Source organism: Caretta caretta, chromosome 1, assembly GCF_965140235.1.
Source record: "Caretta caretta isolate rCarCar2 chromosome 1, rCarCar1.hap1, whole genome shotgun sequence".
NCBI classification, from domain to species: Eukaryota; Metazoa; Chordata; order Testudines; family Cheloniidae; genus Caretta; species Caretta caretta.
In genome coordinates this window covers 126987686-127008080 of record NC_134206.1, presented here as the reverse complement: position 1 = coordinate 127008080, position 20395 = coordinate 126987686, and the positions used below count along the sequence as shown (strand labels likewise).

The 20395-nt window shown below is 41.8% G+C and overlaps 1 protein-coding gene across 2 annotated transcripts in view; it reads right to left on the bottom strand.

Annotated features, from left to right (window-relative positions):
- Window positions 1–19697, bottom strand: part of GYG2 (glycogenin 2) — a 28669-nt gene extending 8972 nt beyond the window's left edge. The window contains exons 1-7 of one of the 2 annotated variants that reach the window (XM_048859944.2): window positions 19221–19697; window positions 9860–9995; window positions 7890–8064; window positions 6241–6403; window positions 3178–3304; window positions 1956–2178; window positions 346–483 (exon numbers count right to left, since the gene is read on the bottom strand). In XM_048859944.2, coding sequence (XP_048715901.2) covers window positions 346–483; window positions 1956–2178; window positions 3178–3304; window positions 6241–6403; window positions 7890–8064; window positions 9860–9995; window positions 19221–19227 — 969 coding nt within the window. In that variant the 5' untranslated portion in view covers window positions 19228–19697. Of the gene's footprint in view, window positions 1–345; window positions 484–1955; window positions 2179–3177; window positions 3305–6240; window positions 6404–7889; window positions 8065–9859; window positions 10006–19220 lie in introns of those variants that run through there. The other variant, XM_048859938.2, reaches the window with a different exon arrangement.
- Window positions 19698–20395: the final 698 nt, after the last annotated feature.

Here is a 20395-nt window from a genome sequence, read left to right as displayed (position 1 = left end):
AGTAGAATTTCCCTAGGATTTATTTAGCACCCACTAACTTGTCAAATATTCTCTTGGCAATGTTCAATACAAATTTTTTAACGTCCAGATACATCAGAGCCATTCTTGACTGAAGATCAAAGACCATAAATTTTCATGATGAGACTTGAATTTACTTCTGAATCCAGTGAGAGAATTAAAGCACTAGAACTAAATTGAGGAGGATGTTATCATCAAGATCAAATGCTTAAATTAAATTTTGTTTAGAGGCTTACATGTGTCATCATAAAAATGTCCATCACTGGTAGTGCCCAATATGTAAAAATATACATAGATATTCACAAGAAATATACAGTTTGTACTTACTGTTTGAGTATCAAACTCTTCCGGTGGACAAGTAGTGATGTCCATTTCAGATGTCTGTTCTGGAAACACAGGGATTTGCAGAGAATTGATCAGAGGATTCTCATTTTTTGGTCTAATTTCATCTCCACTGAAAATGTGCTAGAAAAAACAAATCACATCACATCACTAAAAGAAGAATTTTGCAAAAAATTGTTTTATGATATGTGTGATTAACAAATTATACAAAATATTTACACTTTCTTCATGACACAAGGTTCTACTGTGGTATTTTCTTGTTGATTGCCACAGGCCCTATAGAAGTTAAGGAATAAAGAGCTACAGAATCTGAAGGGGTTTCTTTTATCCCCAGACTGGGGCACAGGTTTCAGTGAGAGTCTCCTACCTAAACTTCGTAGCCAATCCAACACCCATTAAAGTCAATGGAAAGACTCCCATAGACTTCAGCAGGAGATGGATCAAGCCCTTAATACAAACCTTAAAGCCACCCCCATCCACTGAGAAGAAATTATTCAATTTCCATGCTAGCTTACTTCTATTGTTTCTTTATTCTACCAAGTATAGGAGGGACAAAAGTTAGGCAAACAAAAATTGCAAATATCTATAACCTGCAGTTCCCCTGCCTCTCTCCTCCTTCCCAGTTTGCTAGGCATAAGAAAGGTTTTACAAACCGATTCTCTTCACATCAGTGGCAATACTCCAACTGATTTGATGGGCCTGTTGAAGTTTTTATGATTATCATCATCCAATTCTAAACACAGTTGTGAAAATTCATTTGCACGTATCAAGGAGATGAAATTTATAATGCGTATCAATCAAAATCAAAGTATTCTCTGCCCCCACTACTTCTAGTTGCTGCTTTATCTCTTTTGAAACCACAATCTAATCTATTTATCAGCAACTAGTCTACTCTAGCCATTTTAAATATGCAAATTAAGAGTATATTTCTTAATGAGAGAACTAATTTTTAAGTTTTACCTTTAAATTAAAATTGAAGTGCCAAACTGCATGCTTTACAGCAGCATGCTTTCAGCTGTAAAGCTATAGCAAACTATTTCCTCAACATAAATATTCAGACCTTTTTCAGGGCAACTTTATTCAATAAGCTGAGAAGCTATGACCCTCATACGAACAGTTACAATGCAGTTCTGAAAAAAGGTAAAGTGACTGTATTCCCACACCAGGGCTTCAGCTGACGGTAATCATCTTAGCTCTATCAAAGACAGTGGAGCAATGCTGATTTACACCAGCCGAAAATCTGGCTGCCAGGCTTTTGAAGAGAGGTTTTGGGAGGTTTAAGTGTCAGTTTACAAACATTATTCATCAATTATGTTTACTTTTGATACAAAGGAAAAATCTTTGGAGCACTAATAATAATAAGCTAATACTTTACACAGAGGTTCAGTTATCACATCCATCTCTAGACAACATCTGCACTAAAAAGTCACTGCAGGTTTATTGCCGTTCAAAAGCCATCATGCCTTCCCATCTCACTCAACTCCCCAGGCCAAAAAAGAAGTCAAGATAGTAATTTATTTTTACTTATGGGATTTTTGTTGGTGTTTTGATTTTGGCACATTCCCGCTAGTCTCTTTTCCAAGATAGCACTTTACCTTTTGTCCCGGGGATTCTGTGTCTTCCACCTCTGGAAGTTTTTCTAACAAAGGCAATAGGTTAGCATAGTATATCTTCCACCAGAGTACAAGAAATGAGAACTGATGCGGAGATCCTGAGGTGGAGTCATCCTGCATAACGGTTCTTGTCTGAGAGTTGTACTTGTAGTGCCAGGGCTTTGCTGGCCCCAAAAAATGAACTACCTTCGCATCCCTGCCAAAACTGCAGAGGAGAGAAATACAAAGTTGCGGGATAGGAAGGAATACGTCCTGACTGGCATTTCATAAGTGGCAGGCATGACATCTTGCAACCGCTACTCGTGACAATACATTAATAAGAGGTCAATGAAATATCACCAGATGTGATCTCAGTCATGCAGAATAATTGAAAGCTACTGAATTAAATTATTTTATTAATCTGAATTGCTTTGCTTGAAAGAAAGGAAATAAAAGACTGCATTGTCACTTGTTTCCTACTGCTGATTCCAGTGGAAATAGTTCATCTCTTCTTGCATGTTCCCCTCCAAACGAATATCAAAGCAGTAAAAATGGATTATTGTGGTTCCAGTATTTAAATTATCCAGTGAAAGCTTCAAAAGAAGTTCACCGTAATTCACACTAATGGATCATCGAATTCATGACCCATTTTTGAAAGAATTTCATATAGCCATACGTATAACAGTGTACCATAAAAGTTTATTAAAAGAGAAAAAAAGAAGAGCATTTGAAATCATATAATAATTGCTAGACCGATTTTGCTTCAAGGAAGAATCTTATGGACAGATTTCAACACCCTTACACTGTGAGAAACTAATGAAAATCAATGGGGCTACTTTTGCAGTAAGAATATCGGAACTGTGCCATTAGGTAATCTGTGGTCTGCAGAATATAAGGAAAGTGTCACTGAAGTGACATATCAACCAAGATATATCAATTCAAGTAATACTATTCCAACTTTTACTTTTGTTCTCTATTGTAAGAGCTATTTAACAATACTAAGCGTTGAGAAATCTTGGTATTCTGTATCAGAGCAGATGATAAAGGCTCTGCATTACTGTATTCCAATTTCTTGTCACACGACTTCACATTGTGGACTATTGTGTTAGACTAACTCCTTCTCAACAAGTATCAGAATGGGTCACTAGCCCTTTCTCTTATAAATGGGCAAAATATATTAAAGGGTTGTACAGAATTGCAATCATCCACCAGTAATACTACTTACTGTTTGAAAGCAGGAACATATGTGTAGATAACACTACTGCTTAAATTGTAGATAAACGGTAAATGTTTGCCAATATCTGTTGTTGCCCAGTTACTGAAGAAACTATTTAATAAGCCTTGATCACCACCTAGAGAATAAATAAAATTACAAACAGCATCAACAAAATGTTCATGTAAGCTACAATTTGTTTGAAGATTTAATAGCGAAGAGAAAATTCAGTGCTGAAAAAAGAAAAAAATGAGTGCAAGTGAGACTCTTTGGTCTAAAACTTGAGTGATTTGGGCTACATACCCACACGGCTTTATAATCCTGTGCAGTCTCCCTGGACCTTGAGCCTGGGCGTGCAGGGTAAGTGGGTGCTGTGCACCCATTTCCTGCTCCCCCCGAACACATGGTTGGAGCCTGGGCTCCACCTCCTCCACAAGCCAGCCAGTGGAGCACGAGCCAATGCTCCTTCCCTGTTCTGTTCCTGCCGCTGCACAACGAAAGCACAATCTAGCCCAGAGTCATGAGGTAAATCTGTGTCCCCCACTGTATTTTAGCTTAATCCTTTAGGCTCCAAAGAGGAAGTTATAGGACTATTCAGTGCTGTCTTTCTTTCAAAAGCCAGTTTGTGTATGAGAAGAAACTGCAAAAAATCTTCAAATTGGGTAAAAATTGCCCGTAAGCAGCAGCAAGTAGACAAAAGAGACAACCGAGGTGATGGTGGGTGGGAAGATGAGGTAACAAAAGCAACAGCTTGATGCCAGTGTGTAACTGTTTGCAGAATTAGCCTACTGGCTAATATACTGAAAGTTAATATAAATACAAAATATAATTATACAGCATGAATTTCATAGGATGAGAAATACATACACTTACTAAATCATCAAATAATAAAGAATGGAAGGAAACAGAAATTAAAAGTTCATAGAATCACAGAATCCTAGCAATGCTGGACTGGAAGGGACCTTGACAGGTTACCTAGTCCACCCCTGTGCATGCAGGCAAGACAAAGTAAACCTAGCCCATCCCTGACAGGTGTTTGTCAAGCCTATTCTTAAAAACTGCCAGTGATGGGGATTCCACAACCTCCTCTGGAAGTCTATTCCAGAGTTTACCTATCCTTGAAAATTTTCCTTAATATCTAACATAAATCTCCCCTTCTGCAGATTAAGTCAATTGGTGCTTCTTCTACCTTCAGCATTTGCTCACCATAGTCTTTGTAACAACCCTTCACATATTTGAAGACTTATCAGATCCACCCTCAGTCTTTTTCTTTCAAGACTAAGTATGTCCAGGGTTTGGGTTTTTTTTGTTAAAAAAATCTCTTCCTCATTGCCCAGGTTTTCTGAACATTTTATCATTTGTTTCCTTCTCCTCTGGTCTCTCTCCAAATTGTTCACATCTTTCTTAAAGTGTAGCCACCCAAACTGGACAGAGTACTTCAGCTGAGACCTCACCAGTGCAGAATTGGACAATTACCTCCCATGTTTTATATAGGACACTCCTGTTAATACATCCCATAAAGATATTAGTCTTTTTCACTATTGCATGACACTGCTGATTCATAATCAATGTGCATTTGATCATGCCTCTCCAAGCATAGCACTTTGCACTGGTCTTCATTGAAATTCATCTTGTTGACTTCAGACCTGTTCTCCAGTTTGTCAAGGTCAAGTTGAATTCTAATCCTGTCCTCCAGGTTTGCAATCCTTCCCAGTTTGGGGTCATCTGCAAATTTTTAAGTATGCTCTCCATTCCATAATCCAAGTCATTACTGAAAATATTGACTAGTACACCTGTGGGACCCTACTAGATACCTACTCCCAGTTTAACAGCAAACCACTGATAATTACTCCAAGTACAGTCTTTAACCAGTTTTCCACTCTTCTTATAGGCCATATCATATAGACTACATTTTCCTAGCTTGCTTTTGCGAACAACATGTGGAACAGCCTCAAAAGCCTAACAAAAAAATCAAGCTATATCATGTCTACAGCTTTCCCCTTACCCACGATGCCAGTAACAATGTCAGAAAAGGAAATTACGTTGATTTGGCATAATCCATGCTGACAAATCCATGCCTGCTATTCCTATGAACCCTATTAGCCCGATGAATCTTTAGGTGCTTACAAATTGGTTGTGGAATAATCTGTTCTAGTATCTTTTCAGGTACCCAAGTTAGGATGACTGATCTATAATTCCTGGATTCTCTTTGTTCCCCTTTTTAAAGATAGGTACTATATTTGCCCTTCTCCAGTCCACGGGTGCTTAAACCATCCTCTAGGAGTTCTCAAAGATAATCATCAATGGTTCCAAAATTGCTTCAATCACATCCTTACGTACTCTAGGGTGAATTTCATCAGGCCCTGCTGACTTGAATACATCTAACCTATCTAAATATTCTTCAGCTTGTTCCCCCCCAGCCCAATTTTGGCTTGTGTTCCTTCCCCATTCTTGTTAATATTAACTGTATTAAGTATCTAGTAACAACTTACCTTTTTAGAGAAGACTGAAGTAAAATAGACAAACACCTCAGTCATCTTGATGTCATCTGTTATTAGATCTCCTTCCCCAATAAACAGAGAGCCTACACTTTCCTTCATCTTTCTCTTGCTCCTGATGTTTTTATAGACCCTCTTCTTATTGCCTTTGATGTCCCTTGCTAGGTTCAACTCATTGTGTCCCTTAGCCTTTCTGATTTTGTCCCTGTTAGCTTGTGTTATTATTTTGTATTCATACTTAGCAATTTGTCTGTTTCTATTTATAGGATATAGACAAAGGAAAAATTTTTTTTTTAATGTAAGCTTTAAATGAAATAATGAGTAGTGAGGCAGAAATATTCAGGTAACCCCTGTCCAGCTTATCTGATCAATAGTTCTAGGGTTAGATCCTCAACTAGTGTAAACTGGAGCTATGACAATTTACATCAGCTGAGGTTTTTTGAGAGATTAAACCTTGAGTATTGTCATTTCCTCCCTCTGCTCTGCTAAGTAGTACGCTCGGCCCTTTACAGTTGTGGAGAATTGTCTTGTTGAGGGTAAGGGTAATTTCTTGCTCTATGTTCTCTCAAAGACTTACCATCAAAGCTGCCATGTTCAGTAGCAAATTGCAGCAGACGGTTATAAGTTTCTACAGAAGGTCGAAAGACAAATACACCACTATTAAAGCAATCTGGCCATCCAGAATCAGGAGCTGCTGAAAGCTCTTCCCGATCAAACAGTTCATCAACATTACATAACACCTTGGGGGAAAAAAAAGAAACTCAAATTTACAATTTTAAAGTAACAGTTTACGAATATTGTGTTGCCTTTAACATCTGGACAGCTAAATCAAAACTGATGGATTAAATTACTATCCTTGTCAGGGAAGTTCTAAGTATTTAGAGCACTTTAAACAGGGACAGTACAAAGGAGGCTGGAGATCAGAACTTTCATTTGTTAGTTGATAAGATAATATTTCTCGCTTTCCTTAAGTTCTAAGGTAAAACAGTGACCCTAATAACATTACAACATGATCACCAGGTTTAAACGGCAAGTCCCTCAAAATATTCTAGTGCAACAAGGAGAACAACACTTTTACACCCCAGCATATAACCAGGCCTTGCTGGTACATTTTTATAGATATAGATATCTAGAGACAGAGACAGAACGGGTCCTTCTGGGCATGCTGCAGAGCCCATCTGTTTGAACAAGTGTAATAAGGGCTGGTGAAAGCTGTGTGTCTGAAAGAACTGGGTTGGCACCGACTCTGGAGACGGCTGAGTGGAGCACTAGTTTGTTTTTATAAAATTGTTTGGCTTTATTTTTGGAATTGTTTGCCGGGTATGTTTGTTTGCAGGTTTCCTTCTTTTAAGCTTTGAAGGGAGCAGGAAAGATTGCTCAGTTTATACTATAACATTGAGGACCAGAGCCTCTGCTGATGAAATTCTGTATTGCTCCTTCAATGGAGAGATGCTATATTACGTTAATTGAGGATCTGGCCTGAAATTTGAATGGTTAAGAGAAGCCTATTGCATGGGATAGGTGCTCTTTTATATAACATTATAAATTAGATATATAAAATAGTGAATAAATACATTTCTTTACCCCAAAAAGGAAAGATTTAATAAAAAAAACATTTCCCCTGAATCTCTCTCTTTTTTGGTAAATACAACACACAGTACAGGATCACAGCTCATAGAAATGTTTTTCAGACCCAGAGACAAATGTTCAACTATTTAACTTTATTTCTATTATAAACAATAAAATGGCCCAACTAATCCTGAAAAATGAACGGTTTATGTGTAGAGGATGGCCCATGGGATCATGGCCATAATTTGTACTGGACAGCTTTATTTCAGCACAAACTCTTTTGATCTTTGGGCCACCTTACTCTGATGGGTACCAGTCTGGATTTGTCTAGCACAGGGATCGGCAACCTTTGGCATGCGGCCTGCCAGGGTAAGCCCCCCGGCAGGCCGGGCCAGTTTGTTTACTTGCCGCATCCGCAGGTTCAGCCAATCACAGCTCCCACTGGCCACAGTTGGCCGCTCCGGGAAGCGGCAGCCAGCACATCCCTTGGCCCACGCCGCTTCCCGCAGCGCCCATTGGCCCGGAGCGGCAAACCATGGCCAGTGGGAGCTGCAATCAGCCGAACCTGTGGACGCGGCTAGCCTGGTCTAGCAGAACCTACCCAGCTATCTTTAACATCTCTCAGAATCCTAGCAACATGATTACCATTCTACTCACCAAAGTGTCTGCATCCATAAAGACACATTTGCTATATTGAGTGAGAGTCCAACAGTGAAGTTTGGTGAAGGTTACACCCAGCTCTGGCCTCTCCAGCAGAGCCAAGTGCATTGAGTCAGCACTGTCAATTGCATCCACTTCAATCACTTCATCAAACACACTGCAGAGGGCAGTCCTGATAAAGCAAGCAACATACAGGAACAACAGAATTTAGAAACATTTCTTCAGTTAAAACATAGTGCAAAAATTCTGGCATGCAGATATCAGAACTGACTGTCATTCTGGGTCCAGTTTTAAAAAAAAACAAAACCCACGAACACACACAAACTAGAGTGTAAACCAAGATGCACGGTCTCTGTAAACAAGAAATCTGCCCTACAGGTAACTATAGGGGGACAAATTACAACCTCCATTCTTCTAAGGGCCAGTGCATCTCAAGAAGTGATTGGCTCTGGCTGGGGAGATCGTGTAACTAGGACTCTCACATTTTCAGTGCATCCCTATTATAGCATTTGCCAAGTGGACAGTAAAGCTGTCCTCTCATTGCGTAGCCATGCAGAACCACCACCACAGGCCACTTCTGCAGTGCATGGTCCCTCCCCATGGTGTAGAAGGCCTTGCTGGTACAGCTATTTGCACCTCCCTGTGCCACTCAGAGTAAATTTATCCTCACAGTTATACATGTTTAAAATTTGTGAGATATAGATATATAACTATTGCTTCAAACCCTCTCAAAAGAATTTCAGTAAGGTGTGTCTTCATAATCACTCACAGAACGTTCCTAGACAATACTGAAATTGATGATCATCAACATTTACAAGCCTAGAACAGGAAAAAAATCTTTTTAAGGTAATTTATTTGTGTTATGGTATCGCCTACAATATCCTAGGTTTTGTCCAAAGCCCTGCACTCTGAAGCTTATATAATAAGGACTAACTGGCTCTCAGAATCAGTCATTAGTCACAAAAATATGATGGGGGGGGGGGGAGAAAGGGGTTAAGATTTGGTTTGCTTGGGGTTTTTTTATGTGGGGTAAAGTTTTCAAAAAGTCCTATAACTTTCACTGAGATTTAGGCTCCCAAGTCATTTAGGTGCTTTTGAAAATATTATTCTCAATTGGAAAAAAATGGACATTTTTTGAAAACGGTCACCAAAAAACCTTCATTAGATAAAATAATTCCATCCAGCTCTAAAATTCATATTATCAAGATCTTAAAGCCTTATTCAGGGATAGTATACTATTCAGATTTGACCTGCGCTTAAAATCCAGGAAGCATGGATTTACCAGTACATCTAACCTGCGGGGGGGGGGGGGGGGGGGGGGAAGGAAAAATTGCCCCCGGCTTTATGATCACCACCACACAGCATTCAGAATCAGCAACGTACACAGTTCCCACACTGCACACAAAGCCAAACTCAGACCCAGTATAAGTAGATGTAACAATTGAAGTCTGTGGTGTTCTGTTTTACATCCCATTCAAAAGATAGCACCTTCAGCAGTATATTGCAGCACTGGTTCAGTGGTAAGAGGGAAGATTACCATCTACTGATTTACATGCATCATGTCCTGCAGTAACTGGGTCTCCCAGCATATTGTTGTCCAGGCCTGATACAACTAATAAATTAATTGTGAAGCGATCGAATGAGAGTTCTGCACATGGGATGGCTGTGGAATCAGACTGTAAGCGGTAATGTGTTTTTGTTTTTAAACAAAACAAAACAAAATATTTACATGTTCCACCACCAGAGACTTAGGGCAATATTTTCAAGTGATTAGTAATTTTAGGTGCCGAACCTGGGACATCTTAAAGAAGCCTAATTTTTAGGAGGGTATGCTGCCCTTTTTTGGTGGAAATACAAAATTGAGAAACCCAAAAATCACTAGTCACTGTTGAAAACCTTGGGTTTAGTCCTGTTTGCAACTGATTATTTTTCACATTAACTACAAATGAGAATTTGTGAATTCTTACCTCATCGCACTGGAGACCTGTGGTGTAATTAGTACAGCCAGCTTTCTAGAGGTCATGTGATTCCTCAAGGACTGCCCAAGAACCAGAGCTCCTCGGCAATAATCATCATCAGTTCCAAGGGTCACAAATGCCTGATCTGCGACCATGAACAAATATTTAGAATGGTTATTTTATTTATGTAAAATAAACGTTCTTGGCAGCATCGCACCATCCATCTTCTCCTCCAGCTAACAAACAGGCTATAGCTTATAAGAGCCTGCACTCTCTACGATAAGCACAGGCTCCTTCCCTTCCCAAACCCTGCCAAAAGACAGAAAACTGAACACAGAATTCCAGGGACACACTTGCAGAACGTGTCCTGTTATGTTTGGAGTATCTGCTACGAGTTTGTGGGCTAACCTTAAATTGATTTATAAAAAAATCATTTCCCACAGGGTGTTGCATAATCCAACTGCCAATGCATGACAGCTTACCTGTAATAAACTTTAGATTTTTTCATTCAAATAATATTGTATACAATATAATCCAACTGATTAGGTAAATTCACTCACATGTCATTATCACAGAAAAAACACATTGCTGCATATTGTTAAGGCAGGAGGACAAGAAATTGCTAAATCCATCCATCCATCTTTTTGTGACCTCCCTGAATCAAACCAATATTCAAAAAGGATACAGAGAAGAATAATGTAAGAGTTACTAAGCAGGCTGGGTAGGCAGGTGTACCATGGCATACCTGCATATAGTCCCTAGCAGGAGTAGCTCTTCTCAGATGACAAGGACCCCAAATCACGAAGTAACTCTCAGAAGATGTTCAGGGGCATGCCTGTGCTTCTTGCCTCTGAGGGAAATGAAACTGTCACAGCACCAATAGGAGGAGGCGGCGGCAAGCAGTCTCTACACATTCTTGCAGTAACAGCTGGTTATTTTATTTACTGGGCTCACATCTGCATCATTATTCCAGAGTCTCTGCCTGCTGGTGTAAACCTATTACTAAACTTGGTTGCATAACAATATATTTTTACTTTCTAACAGGAATGCCATTACCGGGTTGTCCAGGGGAAAAGCTAGAATAGCACAGCCAACAGGTGAACAGCATCTCTCAGAGTGAGCCCACCCACCACCCAGCACATCTGGGCTCATTAGGCCACACAATTGACCAGGAGATGATGTTGGGTGGATGCCACCGACTCCTCCAAATTGTTGGATATCTTCAGTCAGTATTTGTTTTGGAAGCATTATTAAATCAACCCCACTACTTAAAAGTGCTGGAAATTATGCAGAAGCAAATTATACCGGCAATAGCATAAGATTTTATCAAGGAGATTGTCTCAAGGGGAATTTCTCTGAAGCATGGTACTATTATCAACAGTTCTGGGCAAAACCAGCATCACTGGGTGAAGCAAACTGTTCCAGAGGAACATAGTACATACATACTAATTAAATGGTAAAAAAGGTTTTGATATCAAAGTGTGTTTATTTTTTAATTAAATGAATGTATTATTTCTGTCCAATTTCAGCAAGATAATCTAAAGATGTAACGCTTTAAAACTAAAACTGATAGGTGTACTGAAAATTGCTAAACAAACAGAAGTTGGCAGAGGACTCTATTTTCTCCGTATAGGGCTATTTCTACACTAGCACATTTGTCGGTATAACTTATGTCACTCAGGGGTGTGATTAAAAAAACACCCCTCTGGAGAGACGTAAGTTACACCAACAGAAGCACCAGTGTGGCCAGTGCTGTTGGCAAGAGACACTCTCCCACCGGACATAGCTACCGCCACTTGTAGTCCCTGCTACAGGCTGGGGACCGACTAGACATGAGTTTAGTTGAAACCTAAACTAAACTGGCTAAGCAGCAGCTCTGTCGAAAAGGACCTGCGGATTATAGTGGATGAGAAACTGGATATGAGTCAATAGTGTGTCCTTGTTGCCAAGAAGGACAACAGCATATTGGGCTGTATTAGTAGGATCATTGCCAGCAGATTGAGGGACGAGATTATTTCCCTCTATTCAGCATTGGTGAGGCCACATCTGGAGTATTGTGTCCAGTTTTGGTCCCCCCACTACAGAAAGGATGTGGACAAATTGCTAAAGTCAAGGGTCTCCCACAGTATTCTTGCAGCAAGTTAAAGAAGTATGGGCTGGAGGAATGGACTATAAAGGTGGATAGAAAGTTAGCTAGATTGTCGGGCTCAACGGGTAGTGATCAATGGCTCCATGTCTAGCTGGCAGCTGGTATCAAGTGGAGTGCCCCAAGGGTCGGTCTTGTGGCCGGTTTTGTTCAATATCTTCATTAATGATCTGGAGGGTGATGTGGATTGCACCCTCAGCAAGTTTGCAGATGACACTAAACTGGGAGGAGAGGTAGATGTGCTGGAGGGTAGGGATAGGATACAGAGGGCCCTAGGCAAATTAGAGGATTGGGCCAAAAGAAATCTGATGAGGTTCAACAAGGACAAGTGCAGAGTCCTGCACTTAGGACGGAAGAATCCCATGCACCGCTACAGACTAGGGACCGAATGGCTCAGTAGCAGTTCTGCAGAAAAGGACCTAGGGGTTACAGTGGACGAGAAGCTGGATATAAGTCAACAGTGTGCCCTTGGTGCTAAGAAGGTCAATTGCATTTTGGGATGTATTTGTAGGGGCATTGCCAGCAGATCGAGGGATGTGATCGTTCCTCTCTATTCGACATTGGTGAGGGCTCATCTGGAGTACTGTGTCCAGTTTTGGCCCCACACTACAAGAAGGATGTGGAAAAATTGGAAAGAGTCCAGCAGAGGGCAACAAAAATGATTAGGGGACTGGAACACAAGATTTATGAGGAGAGGCTGAGGAAACTGGGATTGTTTAGTCTGCAGAAGAGAAAAATAGGGGAGATTTGGTAGTTGCTTTCAACTACCTGAAAGGGGGTTCCAAAGAGGATGGATCTAGACTATTCTCAGTGATAGCAGATGACAGAACAAGGAGTAATGGTCTCAAGTTGCAGTGGGGGAGGTTTAGGTTGGATATTAGGAAAAACTTTTTCACTAGGAGGGTGGTGAAACACTGGAATGTATTACCTAGGGAGGTGGTGGAATCTCCTTCCTTAGACATTTTTAAGGTCAGGCTTGACAAAGCCCTGGCTGGGATGATTTAGATGGGGATTGGTCCTGCTCTGAGCAGGGGGTTGGACTGGATGACCTCCTGAGGTCCCTTCCAACTCTGATATTCTATGATTCCCTAAACCTAGGCCAATACTCCAAAACTCACAAAACTCCCCCCTCCTCAAAAAAAAAACAAAACCCCCACAAACAAACAAAAAAACCACCAGCACCACAACACAACAACCAAAAACAAAACACACCCAACCAAAATCCCTACAAGAGTAAAAATAATGCAGGCAGAAGTCCAGTAGCAGAGTGGGTACTATCCTATGTATTGCACTGAATGCAGCATGTATGGTTACCTTCCTTGTGGGCAGGTGGTATAAGTATGCATATGGCGCAAGCAGTTCATGGCCTTCAGGGAAATATTACAGGCTCTTGAGGCCACAGTGTTTGAACTGGAGGAGCTAAGGGAAACAGATGTACATAGTGGAGACTTTCAGGGATACAATAAAGATGGATGAAAGTCTCAGGGAAAAAGAACATCAAGTTGGACTGTAGAGACACAATCCCATAGTTGGGACCCTGCTTCCAGATGATGTCCGGATATTCGCTCACACTGAGGTTACTCCTCCTGGGGAGGCAACCCCAGTTTCTAGGAAGAGCCAGGTAATAGTAATGGGGGATTTGGTTATTAGAAACCTATAGCTGGGTCTGTGATGATCAGGAGAACTTGTAAATTGCCTGCTGGGTGCAAAGCTTGCAGATCTCATGAGTCATCTAAGACAGATTTATGTGCAGTGCTGGGACGGAACTGGTGGTACATGAAGGTACCAGTAACAGAGAAAGGTAGGAGAGATCCTGGAGCCCAAATTTAGGCTGCTACAGAAGAGATTAAAGTCCAGGACCTACATGATAGCATTCTCTGAACTGCTTCCAGTTCTACATGCAGGGCCAGGAAGACAAACAGAACTGCAGGGTCTCAATGGGTGGCTGAAACAATGCTGTAAGTAGGAAGGTTTTAGGTTTATTAGGAACGGAAGAACCTTTTTGGAATGGAGGAGCTGATACAGAAAAGATGGGATCCACTTAAACCAAAATGGAATCTCACTGCAGAGAACTTTTTAAACTAAGGGCTGAGGGAAAATGAACAGGTGTGGAAGAGCACATGGTTCAGGTGGATACATCCATTAGGGATGAACTTATTAAAGGAGGAAATCTATATCCTAATAAAGGGATAGGAACGTAGTTGATAAAGTACAGGTAGGAGCTAGCGAGAAATAGTCAAACATAAAAACAGGTTTCAGAGGAACAGCCGTGTTAGTCTGTATTCGCAAAAAGAAAAGGAGTACTTGTGGCACCTTAGAGACTAACCAATTTATTTGAGCATGAGCTTTCGTGAGCTACAGCTCACTTCATCAGATGTTTACCGTGGAAACTGCAGCAGACTTTATATACACACAGAGAATATGAAACAATACCTCCTCCCACCCCACTGTCCTGCTGGTAATAGCTTATCTAAAGTGATCAACAGGTGGGCCATTTCCAGCACAAATCCAGGTTTTCTCACCCTCCACCCCCCCACACAAATTCACTCTCCTGCTGGTGCTAGCCCATCCAAAGTGACAACTCTTTACATAGTCAAGTCGGGCTATTTCCTGCATAGATCCAGGTTTTCTCACATCCCCCCCACCCCCATACACACACAAACTCACTCTCCTGCTGGTAATAGCTCATCTAAACTGACCACTCTCCAAGTTTAAATCCAAGTTAAACCAGAACATCTGGGGGGGGGGGGTAGGAAAAAACAAGAGGAAACAGGCTACCTTGCATAATGACTTAGCCACTCCCAGTCTCTATTTAAGCCTAAATTAATAGTATCCAATTTGCAAATGAATTCCAATTCAGCAGTTTCTCGCTGGAGTCTGGATTTGAAGTTTTTTTGTTTTAAGATAGCGACCTTCATGTCTGTGATTGCGTGACCAGAGAGATTGAAGTGTTCTCCGACTGGTTTATGAATGTTATAATTCTTGACATCTGATTTGTGTCCATTTATTCTTTTACGTAGAGACTGTCCAGTTTGACCAATGTACATGGCAGAGGGGCATTGCTGGCACATGATGGCATATATCACATTGGTGGATGTGCAGGTGAACGAGCCTCTGATAGTGTGGCTGATGTTATTAGGCCCTGTGATGGTGTCCCCTGAATAGATATGTGGGCACAATTGGCAACGGGCTTTGTTGCAAGGATAAGTTCCTGGGTTAGTGGTTCTGTTGTGTGGTATGTGGTTGTTGGTGAGTATTTGCTTCAGATTGCGGGGCTGTCTGTAGGCAAGGACTGGCCTGTCTCCCAAGACTTGTGAGAGTGTTGGGTCATCCTTTAGGATAGGTTGTAGATCCTTAATAATGCGTTGGAGGGGTTTTAGTTGGGGGCTGAAGGTGACCGCTAGTGGCGTTCTGTTATTTTCTTTGTTAGGCCTGTCCTGTAGTAGGTAACTTCTGGGAACTCTTCTGGCTCTATCAATCTGTTTCTTTACTTCTGCAGGTGGGTATTGTAGTTGTAAGAAAGCTTGACAGAGATCTTGTAGGTGTTTGTCTCTGTCTGAGGGGTTGGAGCAAATGCGGTTGTATCGCAGAGCTTGGCTGTAGACGATGGATCGTGTGGTGTGGTCAGGGTGAAAGCTGGAGGCATGCAGGTAGGAATAGCGGTCAGTAGGTTTCCGGTATAGGGTGGTGTTTATGTGGCCATCGTTTATTAGCACTGTAGTGTCCAGGAAGTGGATCTCTTGTGTGGACTGGACCAGGCTGAGGTTGGTGGTGGGATGGAAATTGTTGAAATCATGGTGGAATTCCTCAAGGGCTTCTTTTCCATGGGTCCAGATGATGAAGATGTCATCAATATAGCGCAAGTAGAATCACATTTAAATAGAACACATGAAGGCAAGCAACTAAATATTGACAAATGTACAAGTGCTTATTATACACAGTCTAGAAGTCTAAATACTAACATGGGTGAACTAGCATTAAGTGAGGATATTGCTATAACAGGCATCATGGAAATGAGGATAATCAATGGGACATGGTAATAACAGGGTACAAAATATATAGGAATGATAGATAGGTTGCACTGGTGCGGGAATGGCACTACATGTGAAAGAAAGCCTAGAGTCAAAGAAGGTAAACATTTTAAATAAAGCAACTGTACTATGGAATCTCTATATGGATAGAAATTCCATGCTTCAACAGTAAGAGTCTAGCAGTAGGAATATATTACCAACCAACTGACCAGGATAGCAATGGTGACTGTGAAATGCTCAGGGAGATTAGAAGGGCTACAAAGGCAGAAAACACAATAGTAATGGGGGATTTCAACTATCCTAATATTTACTGGGTATGTCACCTCAGGAAGGGTGCAGAGATAACATTTTTGAACACATTAAATGACTGCTTCAGGGAGCAACTTGTCCTGGAACTCATAAGAAGAGAAGACTAAATCAAGAATTGACTAAGTGGAATACAGGATCTAGGCAAAAAGATGAACATAGTTAAAACGCTCAGTTATACCAACCATAATTAAATTTAACACCCATAGGGGGAAAAATACCAAAGAAGCCCACCACATTAATAAGTGCAAAGTGATCTGGAAAAAATAATCCTAACCATACATACAAAAAGATGGGGTCTAAATTAGCTGTTACCACTCAAGAAAGATCTTAGAGTCATTGTGGGTAGTTCTCTGAAAACATCCACTCGACATGCAGCAGCAGTCAAAAAAAGCTAACAATGTTAAGAACCATAAGGAGAGGGACCAATAAGACAGTAAACATCATAATTCTACTATATAAATCCATGGTGTGCACACACCTTGAATACTGTGTGCAGTTTTGGATGTGTCATCTCAGGAAAGATATATTAGAATTGGAAAAGGAGCAGAGACAGGCAAACAACAATTATTAGGGATATGGAACAGCTCCCCTATAATGCAAGATTAAAAAGAGGAACTGTTCAGTTTAGAAAAGGAAACAGCTAAGACGGATATTACAGAGGTCTATAAAATCATGAACAGTATGGAGAAAGTGAATAGGGAAGTGTTATTTACCCTTCACACAACACAAGAACTAGGGTTTACTGATGAAATTGATAGGCAGGAGGTTTAAAACAAACATAAGGAAGTACTTCTTCACACAACACACAGGAAACCTGTGGAACTTGCTGCCAGGGGATGTTGTGAAGGCCAAAAACATAACCGGGTTCAAAAAGAATTAGGTAAGTTCATGGAGGATAGCTCAATCAATGGCTATTAACCAAGATGGTCAGGGGTGCAACCCCATGCTCTGGACATCCCCAGAAGCTGAGACTGGACAACAGGGGATGGAGCACTCAATAATTGCCCCGTTCTGTTCATTCCCTCTAAAGCACCTGGCATTGGCCACTGTTGGAAGACAGGATACTGGGCTAGATAGATAATTGGTCTGATTCAGTATGGCCATTCTCAGATTATGTTCTTAAGAATAACCACTAAGGTTTGACACCTGCAAACACTTATTTAACTGCTTAACTTTAAGCAGGTGATTCATCCCTTTTTACTGGACCAACTTCCGTTGGCGAAACAGACAAGCTTTTGAGCTTAGACAGAACTCTTCTTCAGCTACAACACTTCAAACAATCACCTGCTTAATGTTACACAGTTAGGCAAGTGTTGGCAGGATCAGGACCTAACATTGTCCAATGACTGAACAGACTCTCTCCTGAACTCTAACTTGGACACGCTGGTCAGTCTGATCAGAGAAGGATCAAATTTTACCATGAGGGAAATCCATATAGTTATTCGGGGTTTTTTTTAAATTATTCAACATTGTTATGCTTTGCATAGTTCCTTCAAGGGAACAGTAGTAATTGCATCTCAAACCATGTAACTTCTATTGAATTGTATTTATTTTCAACTGAGAAGCGAGGTATGGTCTAATCACATATCAGCTTAGAATTCATGATTTTTAATATAATCAATAATCATGGTGAAAGCCAAATAAATAACATGAGAAAATGGTTTTGACACTCTGTTAACCATAATTTCACTGCAATCCATATTAGTCCCAGGATTTTAACATATCAGTTAAAAAAAATCAGTTATTAAATTTGGCCCTGGAGCTGCTGGAAATTCTGACTTTGGAGGGATAGGTAAGAAGAGCCCATGCAATGCATCATTAGATTTTCACAAATCACAGTTCAGCATGCTACCAAAATCAACTCAGTAAGACATCTGCATAACTTTTAATCTTGACAAATAAGGATGCCTAAAATGGTTTCTTTTCTAATTTATTTGGATTCCTTCCATACAATTCCTTCCATGTATCATTCCCAACACTCAAAGTTCCAAACCACAGCCACTATCTTTGTGGTCCAGAACCAAGCGGAATTTTCTTCAAGCCCTCAGTGATACTCCTTAATTGGTCAGAGGAATCAGTTTAAAGCAATGTGAAGAACCTTTTCCCCCACAACTTCTATACCACAGTAATCCTGGGCAATGCTTAAATTTGTAATGAAAAAGGGGATGGCTCTCAAGCAATCTTTTCACATTCATAACTGATGCAGCAAGCCCAGAGGTGGCGGGGGGGGGGGAGGGGCAGGGAAGAAGATGAACTGCCAAGCCTAGAGGTGCCAGGGCTCAGCTTTGGCAAAGTCCTGGTACAAATTAGGAAATGATCCTGGGCAATAAGGAGGCAGGAAAATCAAACCCAACCAAATGTCCTGTATTACAACAAACTACCACTAGGCTTTTCTTAAACTGAGGGTTATTCATAAACAATACCTGGGTCACTATTAGCAGCATAAAACAGAGAGCTTTTCTTCACCCACATCAAGAAAGTCCATAAGTATACTTTTAAACCAAACGTAACCTTGCGAACATCTGAAATCTCCAATGATAAGCCAGGTAAAGGGCTTTATATTTGCATATGTAATAGATAAATGAGTTTAGCTCCTACCAGCCAGATGGCTAAAATCCTAATCCAGGCCTACTAATTACAGCATAGTATTATTCTATTGTGAACAAACACTACATACACTAAATGACATTGTCTTTATCAAGAAAAACACTGGGAAATCCGTATGCACCCTAAACCCAAAGGGGGGCGGAGGGGGAACCCTATCGTACTCCTACACAGCTCTACCACACCTGGTGTACTCTATTCAAGACAAGGGGCTTAAAAATCAAATAAAGCCTAGTTAATTAACATGATCTCCAGTAAGAGAGAAAGAAAACCTACTCACCAGCCATCCTTTCAAGCCAGAAGGCTGGGCTATTATTGCTGGTGTGTGGGATAAGGGCAGTGGCAGTAACAACCCCAGCCCGTCTCCCGGGCGTCCAGCAGGCCTGGGCTGAGCTGACAAATCCCCAGCTGGTAATTAGCCTCTTCCCTGCGGCTGGAGACCCAGGAAGGGAATTACAAAGTCACGCTCCCTTCAGCCCCCGCAGCAGCGCGGTCATTAGCAGGGGACAAAGCCTGACCCTCCGGAGGCTCTAGCGTGCCTGCGAGACGCGCGCCCGGCCCGACTGCATTGGCCGGGGGTCGCGTCTGCCGCCGCCGCCTCCCAGCCCAGCGCACGGACAAAGCCTCGGGTGCAGCCCGCGCCCGGCCCGGCCCAGATGCCTTTATGAGGGGCGGGGGCCCGCGCGAGTCCTCCCGCTTTGCCCTCGCGCAGCCATTTGCTGGGCAGCGGGGCTGCCTCCGCCCCCAGCGCCGTCCGCCTGCACTCAGGTAACCTCTGGGGCGCCAGCGGGACTGTGCCCGCTCCAGGGGAGCTCCCGCCTCCTGCTCCGGCGTGCTCCAGGGACCCCCCCCCTCCACACACACACACACAGCTGGTGCGGGGGGGGACCCAGTCTGTGGCCATTTAACCTGGCTCCAAAGCATTTGGCTTGTGTGTTTCCCTGAGACCTTTACAGTCTCAGCCCCACTCTGTCTCCCACTGCCTTGGGCAGAAGGGTTCTGGGGAGAAAAAGCCATAAAATCCCCTCCCCCATCTCGACATTGTTGGGTGGAGGTGGAGGAGGAGAGGGGTGTTATTGTTTGTGGAGACAAAGCAGGCAAGAAAGAAGACACACACACGTTTCCAGGCCCGGGTGCCTTACATTAGGTTCCTGAAGCCATGTTCAGGGACTTAAATGAAAGCGCTTTGGGGCAGGGACCATCTCTCTGTTCTGTGTTGGTACACCTAGCACAATAGGTCTTGGTCCACGCTACTCGGTGCTGCCGCAATACAAATAATAATTTCCAGACTTGTCAAGCTCACATAACCTCCCTTTGATGGGTGATGCCCTTGCTCAGCATCTTATCAGGGCAAAACTGGTGGTGAGTGATCTGGAGCAAGTATAGCCAGAGAGCTTTGTTGTGGCTATTCTGGACTGTAGGATGACTTGGGAAGGATTGTAGGCAGCATAGTCA